Source organism: Cryptococcus depauperatus, chromosome 2 (genome assembly GCF_001720195.1).
Source record: "Cryptococcus depauperatus CBS 7841 chromosome 2, complete sequence".
Lineage (NCBI taxonomy): Eukaryota > Fungi > Basidiomycota > Tremellomycetes > Tremellales > Cryptococcaceae > Cryptococcus > Cryptococcus depauperatus.
In genome coordinates this window covers 2364465-2377027 of record NC_089469.1, presented here as the reverse complement: position 1 = coordinate 2377027, position 12563 = coordinate 2364465, and the positions used below count along the sequence as shown (strand labels likewise).

Genomic DNA, 12563 nt, shown 5'->3' with positions numbered 1-12563 from the left:
AGCCGAGACCTAGGACATTTTCCAAGGTTTTAAATAAATCCCTCCGTGATGAAATAAAACGCTATCCACACAACAAAAGGAACAAAGGATTTTTGAAGGATGCAGAACAGCCGCTCAAGGTTAGTAGCGAAGTTCTCGAATGTCGTAATCGTACTAATCACTATACCAGCTTCAGACTGTTTCAATGTTTGCACTTCATTTTCGTTCAATGAAAGAGCCAAGCCAAAAAAATAGGCTTTTGTATTGTCCGTTGTATTAAATCGCCAACTGCTAAAAAGAATGTGAGTTATTGATCCAATCGCAACACGTTGCGTCATTTACGAAATTGTAAACGTAGCGTTATAAGGGTGTGCCGAGTACGTCATATGGATGACTCCAAAGCGAGCGAGATAGAGAGCACTGTGTGGAGTGAATTATAGATATGTCGGCCAAGATTAAATTCGAAAGGAAATAACACCTTTATATGCGAGAAGGATTAGACGGATTCGCAACCTGATAGGTTGATGTAAGCGGCACAGGCTTCAAGTTGAATGGCTCGCCAAACTTACATGTAAAGGATTCTCTATTTCATTCCTAGGAGTGTCCAGACTTCCATTCTCGCCTTGTTGCGCATGCGTTGCTTGGCCAGTACCTTCTGGATGACCCCCATATGCATTTCCAGCCTGTCCATAATTCTGAGCTTGAGCAGGATCGAAATAATATTCCCTTTGGCCATCTTGCTGATGTTGAGGAGCATCAGAATAAGGCTCATGATTGTATCCCTCTTGCTGATGTACTGCGTATCCTCCACCCTGTGCATTGTGGTATTGCTCTGGAGGGGCATGAGGATCATAGTAATAACCTTGACCAGCGTTTTCCATCCCTTCATAACCAGCTCCATAACCTCCTGCATATCCCGCGCCAGTTGCAGCAGCTGCCCCATAAGGATCGTAACCTCCAGCGTAGGAGGCGCCATAGTTGTCATACTGTCCCATAGGAGGTTGGTTGACAGATGGGTAAGATTCAGTTGTGTGTGGCTCAGAAGATGTGGGGTTGTATCCTTTGTCTTCATCGAGTGGAGGTCGACTGCCAGAGGGTACTGCCATTGCAGCGGCAGTGACCTCTCTGTCTAGTCTCTGTCTTCTGCGTCTCTTAAAGCATAACAAGCTCAAGGCCACGATAAGACCGATGACAACAAGACCAACAACAACAAATGTCCCCGCGACAGCTCCTTTGTTTGAAAAGAAGGCATTTTCGCTGCCAGAGTTGGATGATCCAGAATCAAGCGCTCCAGTGGGATTGTGCACAATCTGAGTAACAGTATAGACCTGGCCATCGGATGTTGTCACATAAGACGATGTATATGATGCTGGGGCAGAAGTGATGGTGTGACCATGTGAGTCAGTTGTTGTCTCATAGTACGTAGATTGGGAAGACGAAGGTGGCACAATAACCGTAGAAGTACTTTGTTATGTCAGCCACAGTCTCTCAATCATTAGAAGAAAAAAACGCACCTCGTGCTTCCGGTGCTGCTTCGTGACTGAGATGAGTCTGTATTCGACTGGACATTACTCGTAGGATCAACACTAGTAATAGGTGTAGACGTCGGCTGACTGGTCCCATGTAAAATTGTCAGCGATGGCTTGATCTGACATCAACAATCACATACGTAGACTGCTGACTCGATGTGTTAGACGAAGTAGTGCTAGAGGAGGTTGAGCTCTGACTCTGGTGATCACTCGAACTGGCAGATGAACTGGCAGACGAACTGGCGCTCTGACTGGGACTTTGCGTTGCACTTTGGCTCTGCCCACTTGAACTCTGCGATGGTGATTGTGTTTGGGAAGGAGAGGTGGACGGCGGTTCCTGCGTAGATGATCGTGACGGAGTTTCAGAGGGAGATTGGCCGCCGTTTGAAGACGATCCTGTTTGTGATGTCGTTTTATTGTCAGACGTAGTCGTCGATGATTGAGGATTGCCGGTAGAAGAGACTTAAACGTCAATAAAGGTCACAAGAAGCAAAAAGGAAGTAATAAGGAGACCGATCAACGACGGCTGACTGGCGCCTTTGGGGAATACATACCTTGCGCGGTAGTACTTATAGCAGAGGATGGGACGCTAGAAGACTCACCGGTGCCATTGTTGCCTCCGTCATTAGCATTTTGACGTTGCACTAATCGACGGGCTGGAGGGGGTTGTACATGCATGGCGAGGTCAGACACAGCCTGCCTTGTGTTCTCGATGGCGGTGTCACGCTGCGTGCCTGTAGCCCTCAGCTTTGAATTGCTTCCTGGCCAGTGATAAGACACTGGCGGATGAGACATGTTGCTGGATATAGAAGAGTACCAAGTAAAGAATAAAATGAAATAATCAACAAGTAGAAAGAAAAAGAAAAGAGAAATGGATATAAAAAGAAATTGGATATGAGGCGGTGACATTTCCTAAAAGGGCAATAATTCCATTCTCGTCCCTGTACCGCGTTTGACGTCTGTGCTTTCCTTTTTTGGCACTGCATCATTTTTTTTTACCTACCTTTTATGCTGCAGATTAAAACCTCGGTTCGATTCCCACCAGGCTAAAATATTTTTGTATAAATTTTCAACTCGGTCGTATATTCTGCTTGTCGCTGGTTTTTATTTAATTTTTTACATTGTGAATGTCGAAAAGTGTCTTGATGCATCTTGCCAAACTTGGTCTGATTCCTGATTTATCATAGATACATGTCCATAGGTTCAACAAGTGTAGAGTCAAGTTGGCCACCTGTGAATGTCGTTTTCTTAAATTGTGTCAGGTTTTCTTCGTTGTGTCAATAGGTGGATTGATTGTCAGAATGTAACAAGTGTAGATAGGACGTATGTATCTGTTGCTGATCATGAGAAACATTCGATTGTTGATAAATTCGCCTAGTGGTTGCTTCAAGAGATGAGTTTAGTCGTCTGGTTAAAATCACCGAATATGTTGAAAGCTGTTGTACGCTGGCGTGGTTTTTCGAACTCAATAGTCCATAAATATGCTGTTGAATATAAAGTATAGCTAGGTTTTTGTATTTTGTTGATGGAAAGTAGCATCCAGTTAATGTTTTGTGCAAGGAAATCCAAGAGTTGATTGATTTCGGTCGACTGATGAGGAGTTCTTGTGAGATGAACGGCTAGGAAAAAGCATCAACGGTGGAACATGTCCTGTCATGTTGTTGTCAAGTAGTAATTGCTGGTTATCGGTCTACCCTCTCGTAAAGCATCCTATAAATCCTGGGTTTGATAACCACAGAATACTCTTGAAGGATTTAGGCGGCGCTTAGGACTCCTGCAGGCCTAATGCCATTATTCACTCAAACGGTGCCGAAAGCAGACAGGGTCCTCTTTCTCTAATGACTTTCTCCGTTTTTCTCGTAGTTGGCCCAGACGGGAGTCGCATCACTGATCAATCCATCCAATCTTGTGCAAGGCGATTGAAAGCACCGATGAAAGAGATGATAGAGCCGGTCTTTCAAAGATATTGGAGCAGGAGGCACAAAAGTCGAGAAAGATAGTCGTTCTCTTTGATGTCAACTAGCAGCTTTCCTTGACGGTATGTCATTCGCATGCGCCTGCCAAAGCAGTTCTTGCATTGCGAAAAGTATGTTAGAGGATGTCCAATACTGGTAAATGATAGATCTGCGTCAGACCTTGAGACGATTGGGGTGAATGTACACCATTTATGACGCAAATTCGATGGTCGGGCGCTGATAAGTGGTAAAGCAACCTGCGCTAAGCTAAATTCGGGTATCAAGAGAGATAAACAAAATCCAGCGTGGCGCAATTACGGTGAGCGTTGTAACAAGCTCATGAGATAAAATCTTGAGATACGCCGCTGTAGAAGAGCAGAAAGAGAGATTAATGGTTGGCGGAAAGCAATCAAGAGGCTAATGAAGCAGCGGGTAAATTGCACAACGATGTGGACGAGACAGCAAATGTCCAAATCTGTCCACAATCTACAACCGCTTGCATTATGATGTCGTCTTCATGACATGCTACAGATTCTTGAGCCGTTCAAACCTCTTTGCAAGCTCCTCCTCCTCAGTAAGCTTCTTGGTGGGATCTTTGGTCTCTGTTGGTTCGCTTTCCTGTTCTGGTGACTTTTCATGCTCTTCCTTATCTTCTGGTTTTCCATCATCAACTTTTGAATCTTTCTTCAATTCAGCTGCTGACGAGGTTGAACTTTCCGGAGCCCAATCAATGCCATACCCCTTGGCAATCTCCCACAGATACGCATCGACAAGCTCCTTGCTGGGGGTATAGAGGGTTAATTTAGCGGAGACTCTTGGAGGTACAGAAGCTGGTGGTGGATCTGAAGGAAGCAGTGTGAGGGCAAAGTTACGTCCATACTATTAGTACGTCAGAATATCTGTAATGATGTCCGTATTGCACTTGCCTTATGCATAAGGATATCCCTCAGTACTTGGAGTTCTTTGAGTTCAGTCCGTGGAGCGGCATATACAATGGCACAGACAGCTTCTGATATAGAGGGATCAGGTTCAGTACCACTGTAGGAAGCAGCGTAAGAGCATGATCATTTTGGCCTAACAATCATTTCACCTTGATGCCTCGAGTATGTTGAATCTGGCTTGCAGCATCTCGGAATACAGCTGGTTCCAAGTTAGTTGAGAGATAGCACTCCACGCACACTATCTTACCTCCAACAACTCGAGTAGCTCAACGTAGATGTCGTCCTGGATCAGTCCTTCCACTCTCAGTCGGCATGTCTCGACACGTCCCTTGGCTAGTAAGTCTGCTATTTCCCGTCTGGATGCTTTGGCAAGAGCATGTTTCTTTTCTTGTAATGTCTTGAGACGCTGAATGGCAAGACGTATCTGCACCTGTGTCTGGTCGTAAGCAGATGGTATCAACGTATGTACAAGTATACAAGCCTTTGTTCTTGGGCCGTTCCATGGAGCCATTATGAAAAGTTTAAAAACGAGATGGAAAAGATGATTAGTAAAAGTTGTAATGAAATGGTTTTAAATGCCTTTTTCTTTCTTGTAAACAATTCATTCACCATATTTCATTCTCTTTTATAAATTTGATATTATCTTCAAAATATGCCAGCCCCACATATGATGGGCATATACCCATCAGAGAGCATAACTGTAGGTCTATTCTATGCTTGACGAGGTTTCTATGCATACTGACCTATGATACAGGAAGTTGCTCAGTCACTCCCTCTTGACCCTCTTGGACCAGGCGCTGCAGCTTTGCTAGCTGGAGATGTTGAATACCGGCTGCACCTGATCCTGCAAGAAGCAAAGAAACTCATGGTGCACGGAAAGAGGACAACTCTGATGCCAGAGGATGTGGAACATGCGCTAGAAGCACTGAACGTTGAGGTTGGTTTTGTTATTCGTATTGCATGGCAAATATTGACAGTTATATAGCCTGTTTTAATACCACCAAGACCTCTAGCAGTACCGGTATTCCAACCATTAACCCTTCCGCCAACAAATATCAATGTTCAGTCGCAAACGGTCTATGTGACCCCAGATGAAGAAATTGATTTTACAAGCTATCTGAAAGAACCATTACCAGCGGGTATTGTCAGTTCAGCGGGAGTAAAATGGAAGGCTCATTGGCTTGCCGTTGAGGGAGTACAACCTGCTATTGCAGAGAACCCGGCACCCGTTCCAGATGGCATTCGAGGAGGTAAACGTCTATTTTCGAGTTTTCAAGGCGCAGTGGTACTTATTCGATGTTACAGCAGCTAGGCCTCAGCCAGCGTCAACATCCCTTCGAGCTTCTGCGCGCTCTCACCTTCCGCAAGAGCTTCAACTTTACTTTACCCGTCTTACAACTGCACTAGTGCCTCTGTCTCAAACTACTTCTGAATCGGAACTCGAAAGACATAGGCTTGCTGCTTTGGCTTCTCTGAGAAATGATGTTGCTGTCGCTGGAATGCTTGTTTACGTCGTGAAATGGCTTTGTGAAAGCATACAAAAATGTTTATTAGCACCAACAGCGACCATCGGGCACCTAGTGGATGCTGTGGCTGCACTGTTGGCAAATGAAGGTTTATTTTTGGAGCCATACGTGCGTTCCGTCTGGTTGTAAATGATGAGTCTCATACTCTGACTGACTAGTTGGTGGCAGTTACATCAGCTGTTACCGCAATTGTTGTCTATAATTCTCACAGTTCCTCTAGGACCTCTTTCCCCACTAAACGCTTCAAGTCAACCTTCGTCATTTGATATTAGACAAAGAGCAGCCGAGGTGCTGGGCAAAATTGCCGCTGATTATGGGAAATCATATCCTGGGCTTGTTCCGCGTGGGTATTGATGATGTGCCCATCTATATCTTTTACTAAAAATTCTTAGGGTTGGTGTCTACGTTGACAAAAGCATTACAATCAGCACCATTTCCCTCGCCACTCGGAGCTTCCACGCCGCCAACGGGCCGTTATGAGGGCGCTATCTTTGGCCTTTCCGTTCTGGGACCCCAGGCCGTTCGGATCGGTATATGGGGTACAGCCGGCTCAAATATAATCAAAATTGATGAGCTTGCTTCTCATCTGTATTCAGATAGCGGCAAGCGCAAGAATCCGCTTATACGAGCTGCCATCAAAGCCTTGGGGCAAATTATCCCTCCCAAACCATCAGACAAGCCGACGCCACCGTTGAATGTAGATGAGCTGACAGAGACTTTCGGATCGAACATCGCTGCTGGTTTAGTGAAGAAGGGATGGACAGCTAGTCACCTCCTCAAAATGAGGAAAGAGGAGCTAGCTTATGAGGCGAAGAACGCAGACGAGCTGGAAGATGAAAAAGATAAAAAAGAACTGAAAACAGAGGACGAGATGGAGGTTGATGCCATCAAACCGCAGGTATGAATACTGTTACATGCGCACCACTCTTGGCTCCAACATCTGTGGAGATTATCCACGCCAGTCGCTCAGGACAAATGCTAATCAGTAAAGAATTTATCGAGATCATTGCAGTCCTAACATTCCCAACAAAAAGACATATCTGTACACAATATGATTTATGTTATTGCTTTCAATCTTTTGAAGCGAACTCTACCCTTACTACTCCTACCTGAGACGTTGATCCTCTGCTCTGGATACCGGAAGGACGCCTCAGACATATTTACTGCGCTTTGTGAGCCCGCAGACGTGTGCAACCAACGAGAACCTAGGTGATATACTCCGATTTATTGTGGTTGTACATGTTCATCTCACGTCCCTTTTCAAAACATTATCTTCTTTTTTTTCTTCATCAGTCTCTTCCCTTTCCACCTCTTCAATTCCGTCCCAGACGACAATTCTTTTTCCGCCTTCTTGACGGACAACTTTTCTCCAGTAAAGTTTACCTAGACCCTCTTCCAATCCTGGTGTCAGAATTACGCCATTGGAGCTTACATAGACGGGAATCTTCGCATTTAAAAGTTTGGGCAAAGAGAGGTATATGTATAAAGTTGAACTAGGTCTTGGTGTAATTCGGCCAGAGAGGGAAGGGGCGAGATGGATGTGTTGTCTCATCATTCTTTTTAGTCCGTCGGTCTCTGAAACGTCGTTAGCGTTGAAAATGATATCATTCCCGACACGTCTGTACTCACTAATAAGATGCCATAACTCCCAGCGAGTTCCATGTACTATCAATCCAGCCTTTTCCCTGCTCTCGATATCATCATGGAGCTCAGTTAGATGTGTTGTCGAGTCCAGTTGTATGGAATGACCTTGAGTTGCTCTGATAAACCACATTCCCCGTGGCTCAGACTGTTCATCATTCAAAGATGAGACAGGTACGGACACCAGCGGTAATTCTGGAGGTTCAGCGGATTTGGGTGACTTTGAATCCAAAAGAGTTGTCGCTACAAGAGTGGTTTGGAGAGTATCAATTTCTGCCGAATCTGAGCCCTTGTTCACACCTTCGGAGGCGGGAGCAAAGAGGGCACCATCTACAGAGCCAGCCACAGCGGCCTCACGTTCGGCCTGTCTCTGCTTCTTGCTTTTCCCTTGAACAGGCTTCTTCTTTGGTCTAGGAGGTGATGGGTCGTACCCATAGAAAAGCTCAAACCTCTGTTTGGTATTATCACGAACGAGTTGAAAGACATATTCTTCAGCAACGCCCTTGAGTTTCGGCCTTGCAAGCTTGTTTTGGCAGTGTCAATCAGCGTACATCTTGCGACACTATGCTAAGCAGACACACAACGTCAGAAAGCTTGATGAAACCATCAGAACGAATGTATAGCCCTTCCTTCTCAGCACCATGACGTAGGATATAGGACAGAGACTTGCTTGTCTTGACTTCTGGCGTCTCCGGTGGACGAGGCATCGTCCTTGTACCAAAATTTGTTTATATAAAATTATAAGAAGAATTTTAGAAAAAAGTAAAGAAAAGTGTACAACTACCCTTTGATTACGTAATCAATTATCTCCTTTTATTTTTCTACTTGATCTTTTTTGTATGTCGCCTTTATTCATCTTACTTTAACAATTTTATAATTCCTTCATTACATCAAGTGAAGCCATTTAATACTTGCATATGGTATTGAGATCTGGAACAGAACGTCAAGGAAAACGGTAAAGATAGTAGGACTTACTCTTAATCACTTTTCCTAGAGTCTCTCTACCCACACTATGTCACGACATCATTCGCATTACCACTCTGCTCAGGCAACGCCTTTTTCAAAACCTCAACTTTTACGCTCACCTTCAGAGCCGCTCAGTTCTACTCGCCATAGAGGCCAGTCACCCCAACAACCCATTTATGTGCTGACTGCGGATGGGTCATCGCTCTTTCTCGTAGATCCAAGCAAGCCGTCGGGTGGAGAAGAGCCTCCCCCTTATGCATCGTTCAATATACAGCATCTAGAGAATGGCGAGGAAACAACTGGACAAGACGGCGAACGAAGGCTTTCGACTTTGGAAAGTGCGAGGGAGGTGTTTTTACCTCATCCATCGTCACCTGAAGAAGCACCTGATCACGGAAGGCAGAGGGCTCGAACGCTTTCAACAATCCCTTGCACCGACAGACCAAGGCCGAGGACGTCTACGATGGTGTCTAGGTCTGTCCATGGGGTCCGTCCTGCGCGATCATTTTCAGAATCCCAGACGGTATATTTGGCACCAGACGAAAACACGCCGCTCCTTTTTGCTCCCGATGATCCAGTCCATGTTCCAGAAAGGCTGCGAAACAAAAGAGGTTTGTGGAAGAGTGTTTTTTATGGGATTATGGGAGATGATGAAGATGTTGGGTCTTGGAAAGATGGATGGAATAGATTCTGGCGACCTGTTGGCAGTAGAGATTATTGGGCTTCTGCGTTTCATCTCGTGTTGCTCAATTTCCCTTTTGTGAGTTTGATTCACACGAATGGGAGCCTTGCTCAATATCGACGGTTTAGGCACTGTTGGTTTGGCCGCTTCTCGTTGCGGGTACTTTGGCAGGGACTGCATTACTCATCACTCTTCCTATTGGAGCTGCTGTCTGGTGGCTAACACTCTTCATTTCTCGCTCGGCTGCGCGCTTAGAGGTGTGTCTATGTGCATTTATTGCAGCTTCGTATGTTGACCATGACATCACAGATCATCATGCAACTTCATTACCACTTTCCCCAATCTTCGACCGTAGAGCCTCATTATCACCCGATCTTTTACCGCCCTCCGATGCGTTCTTCCCTGTCTCTACCATCGCCATCTGTTTATTCACATCCTGCATCATCCACGGAGCAACAATGGGATAAACGTTTTATACAGTGTTCATACGCCATGTTGATAGACCATTATTCTTACTCGGCATTGTCTTATTTTCTACTCATCAAACCTCTTTTAACCCTGTTTAGTACTGTTGTGATCATAGTGCTCTTGCCTGTAGCGGTAGCTACGGTGTTTGGATTGCCTGTGTGGCTCAGAATACTGGAAAGATGGGGAAATTGGCAAGCCGAAGTCGCAGTGGAGAATCTCTAATTTATAGGTGTAATAGTGACAACTGGTCAACTTTTGGGATTTTGGTTGTATTTATACATGTTTCTGCCATGTTATCTTATCCGATTCGAGCGAGACCGACCTTGCACGTATTCAATGGACCAGCTCTGTCTTGTAGATGTTGAAAGCTTGTACTGTGGCGCCATTCCAAAAAGCTCTTCCTCCAGTTCTCTCCTTGTTACTTTGAGAATAAAAGTACAACATGAAAGTTGTTATCAGTCAATTCGTTATCATCTTCTTTCGGGTATCTCCGAAGTCGACAAAGTTACCGAATTGCCGAGATTAGCCATTAGTCGATAAGATTAGATAACACTTCTGAGATGCAAACAACATTCGCAAATAAATCAAAACATCTCTCGAATACGATGAGATTGTCCGGAATGGCGAAAGTGAACAGATAGACAGTCAGCTTGGACTGGGCTGAATCACTGCATAGCTGTCAGGTTCACCCGTCCACAACTCAAGGCCTCAAGGCTGTAGCGTCAAAACAGGACTACAGATTGCAATGAAAAGGATAACTCAAGGATGAAAGGTACATGCTGGCGCTGCAAGATACCAAACTAGCCTACCAGTTGGACAGGAAGCAAATCAATTGCTCGAGAACCCAGCTCTCAGCAAGCAACAAGCGGTGACCCAATTACCAAAGGGAACGACTCTTCCTCTCAAGCAGTAAAAATAGACGCTCTCCCCGCCTCATGTGAAACCAGCAAACCAAAACCACTATCCGTATCACAACCCAATATTGAAACTCGACCTGTTAAGTGATAAAAGGATTGCTCAGATTGACCAAAGGACAGATAAGCCAAAGGAGAAAACTTCTCTCGAGTTTTGGTTGGCATTGAGTTGTAAAGGATCGCCCATTTGAAACTTGAGCTGGTCAAAACTTGAATGGACGCAGCGTCAAAGACCAGGGGATAGCTTACCAGCGATGAGATCGCTACATATACAGCGGTGCCCAAAAAGCCTCTATATAGCCAAGTTTCTCTTTTCTGCTGGTCGTACGTGATAAATCTCCAAGGCTTGTCCTCTGCGAGATTCGATTCTACCAATTCTGTCAGCGGGTAGGACAAAAAGAGAAAAATGGACAAGAAAAGCGAACCGCGAAAAGACATGCCCATCCCGGGTGCGGCAGGTATCTTTGGTCGCAGACGCAAGTCTTTTCTGCCTCATTCTATGAGCTGGCTAATAAGAGATTAGCGATGAAATACCTCATCTTTCTCCCTATCCTAGCGACTGCCATTTGGTTTGCAGGTTTGAGCGCCCTCTTGTTTATGTGGATAAACGCTGGACGTCCACGTTACGACGAAAATGTAGCTTCGGTGGCTTTTATCAGTGATATCGGAGGTGCCAATCAAACACTGTTTCTGTCTATATGTATCTTTGTCATAATGCAAGTATCCTCTCTTCTATTCAGGCGAGAGACTAACCGACGGCTGCAGCTTTTATCTTCTTAGTGTTATTGTGATCAGTTATATGAGATGGAAGGACAGATTGCCAGGAAAGAGTGGGAAGACGACAAGAATATGTTGCAAGTTGAATGATCCATCTACCACCATCGTAGCTCACTCGTTCCACAGGCTGTTTCGACCTTCCCACAGACAAGCTCGCCCTTACCATGAGCTGTCTCGCCATTTTTTTCTGTTTTATAGGCTGTGCAGGCTTATTCACGCTCGCCAATGTGGGTTCTTGATGGACAATGGCTTTGTAGAGCTTGATTGGCTGATACGGAAACCGGCAGTGGAATTGCTATGATTATTCAGCCATACATTGGCACGGCACGCTGATTTTTATCCTTGGCACCGCCGCGTCTGCATTTTTTCAAACGTTTGAAGTGGTAGGTCGCTGTCTCTTTCGAGTGCTGGTTTGGGCTCATCCATTTCGTTTCTTCAGTGGGCGCTCAGGACGGGACACAAGAACCGAAAACATTTGAAGAGAAATACCATCGCAAAGTTGCTCTGCGTCGGGGCTGATATCGTCCTCGCCGCTGCGTTTGGAGGAACGTACACGTATGTGAGTGTCGTTGATTTCTTGGTCATACGTATGGACAAAAGACTGATCCTTGTTCTTGTCAAAAAGTGCGATGGTGCGGCGACTGCTACCAATGGCCATACGGCTTCCCAATGTAACCGCATGTCTTCCATAGCCGCTGATCTTGAATGGACGATAGCATATGGCCTCAACTTGTATTTTTTGACTCTGGCGGCAGACTTGTGGCCTGCTGGTAAGGAAAAGAAGAATCTTGATTCTGAAAAAGGTTATAACGAAGAGAGTAGCGATGAGGGGAGTATCAAAAAGTAGATGTATGTTCAAGGATAAACTCAAGAGTATTGGATTTTCTTTGGATCTCTCCCACAGCATGGGATGCCATGTATTGGTTCTAGATGACATGAGTGCTGGTCAGAGTTGGGTTTATCAGTTGGATTCAATCAAGAAACACTGATGCTACAATGTAAATAGAAAACACAGGAGTAAAGAAACATTTGGATTGCACAGACATCCTACAGATATACTTGTTTGCTTGAAGGTTATATGGATTGGCTGCCGAACAAGTATATGGATATTTGTGTTTTGCAGGTTATTAACAACAGAGAAATATCAACAAAGTTGGGACAGAAAACCATTCTTGAACAGAACAA

General features: G+C 45.0%; 7 protein-coding genes across 7 annotated transcripts; 3 read left to right on the top strand and 4 right to left on the bottom strand.

The window, feature by feature from the left end:
- Positions 1–29: 29 nt before the first annotated feature.
- L203_102235 (uncharacterized protein) lies at positions 30–365 on the bottom strand (the record flags this gene model as incomplete). Its single annotated transcript, XM_066211662.1, has 2 exons — positions 30–270; positions 322–365. 2 exons carry the CDS (start codon positions 363–365, stop codon positions 30–32), a joined length of 285 nt encoding a protein of 94 aa, XP_066067759.1.
- Positions 366–459: 94 nt separating this feature from the next.
- L203_102234 (uncharacterized protein) lies at positions 460–2303 on the bottom strand (the record flags this gene model as incomplete). Its single annotated transcript, XM_066211661.1, has 5 exons — positions 460–492; positions 549–1443; positions 1494–1592; positions 1649–1970; positions 2063–2303. The coding sequence occupies 5 exons, from the start codon at positions 2301–2303 to the stop codon at positions 460–462; spliced, it is 1590 nt and encodes a 529-aa protein (XP_066067758.1).
- Positions 2304–3988: 1685 nt separating this feature from the next.
- On the bottom strand, positions 3989–4915 carry L203_102233 (uncharacterized protein; the record flags this gene model as incomplete). Its single annotated transcript, XM_066211660.1, has 5 exons — positions 3989–4342; positions 4390–4501; positions 4554–4603; positions 4652–4834; positions 4886–4915. The coding sequence occupies 5 exons, from the start codon at positions 4913–4915 to the stop codon at positions 3989–3991; spliced, it is 729 nt and encodes a 242-aa protein (XP_066067757.1).
- A 141-nt stretch (positions 4916–5056) lies between these two features.
- L203_102232 (uncharacterized protein) lies at positions 5057–6834 on the top strand (the record flags this gene model as incomplete). Its single annotated transcript, XM_066211659.1, has 6 exons — positions 5057–5104; positions 5159–5341; positions 5390–5654; positions 5710–6038; positions 6099–6273; positions 6323–6834. 6 exons carry the CDS (start codon positions 5057–5059, stop codon positions 6832–6834), a joined length of 1512 nt encoding a protein of 503 aa, XP_066067756.1.
- Positions 6835–7173: 339 nt separating this feature from the next.
- L203_102231 (uncharacterized protein) lies at positions 7174–8278 on the bottom strand (the record flags this gene model as incomplete). The annotated part of the gene is made up of 3 exons (XM_066211658.1): positions 7174–7505; positions 7560–8094; positions 8153–8278. The coding sequence occupies 3 exons, from the start codon at positions 8276–8278 to the stop codon at positions 7174–7176; spliced, it is 993 nt and encodes a 330-aa protein (XP_066067755.1).
- A 305-nt stretch (positions 8279–8583) lies between these two features.
- Positions 8584–9909, top strand: L203_102230 (uncharacterized protein; the record flags this gene model as incomplete). Its single annotated transcript, XM_066211657.1, has 3 exons — positions 8584–9297; positions 9348–9476; positions 9529–9909. The coding sequence occupies 3 exons, from the start codon at positions 8584–8586 to the stop codon at positions 9907–9909; spliced, it is 1224 nt and encodes a 407-aa protein (XP_066067754.1).
- A 1098-nt stretch (positions 9910–11007) lies between these two features.
- Positions 11008–12225, top strand: L203_102229 (uncharacterized protein; the record flags this gene model as incomplete). The annotated part of the gene is made up of 7 exons (XM_066211656.1): positions 11008–11077; positions 11125–11317; positions 11367–11431; positions 11505–11605; positions 11666–11761; positions 11818–11937; positions 12004–12225. 7 exons carry the CDS (start codon positions 11008–11010, stop codon positions 12223–12225), a joined length of 867 nt encoding a protein of 288 aa, XP_066067753.1.
- Between the last annotated feature and the right edge of the window lie 338 nt (positions 12226–12563).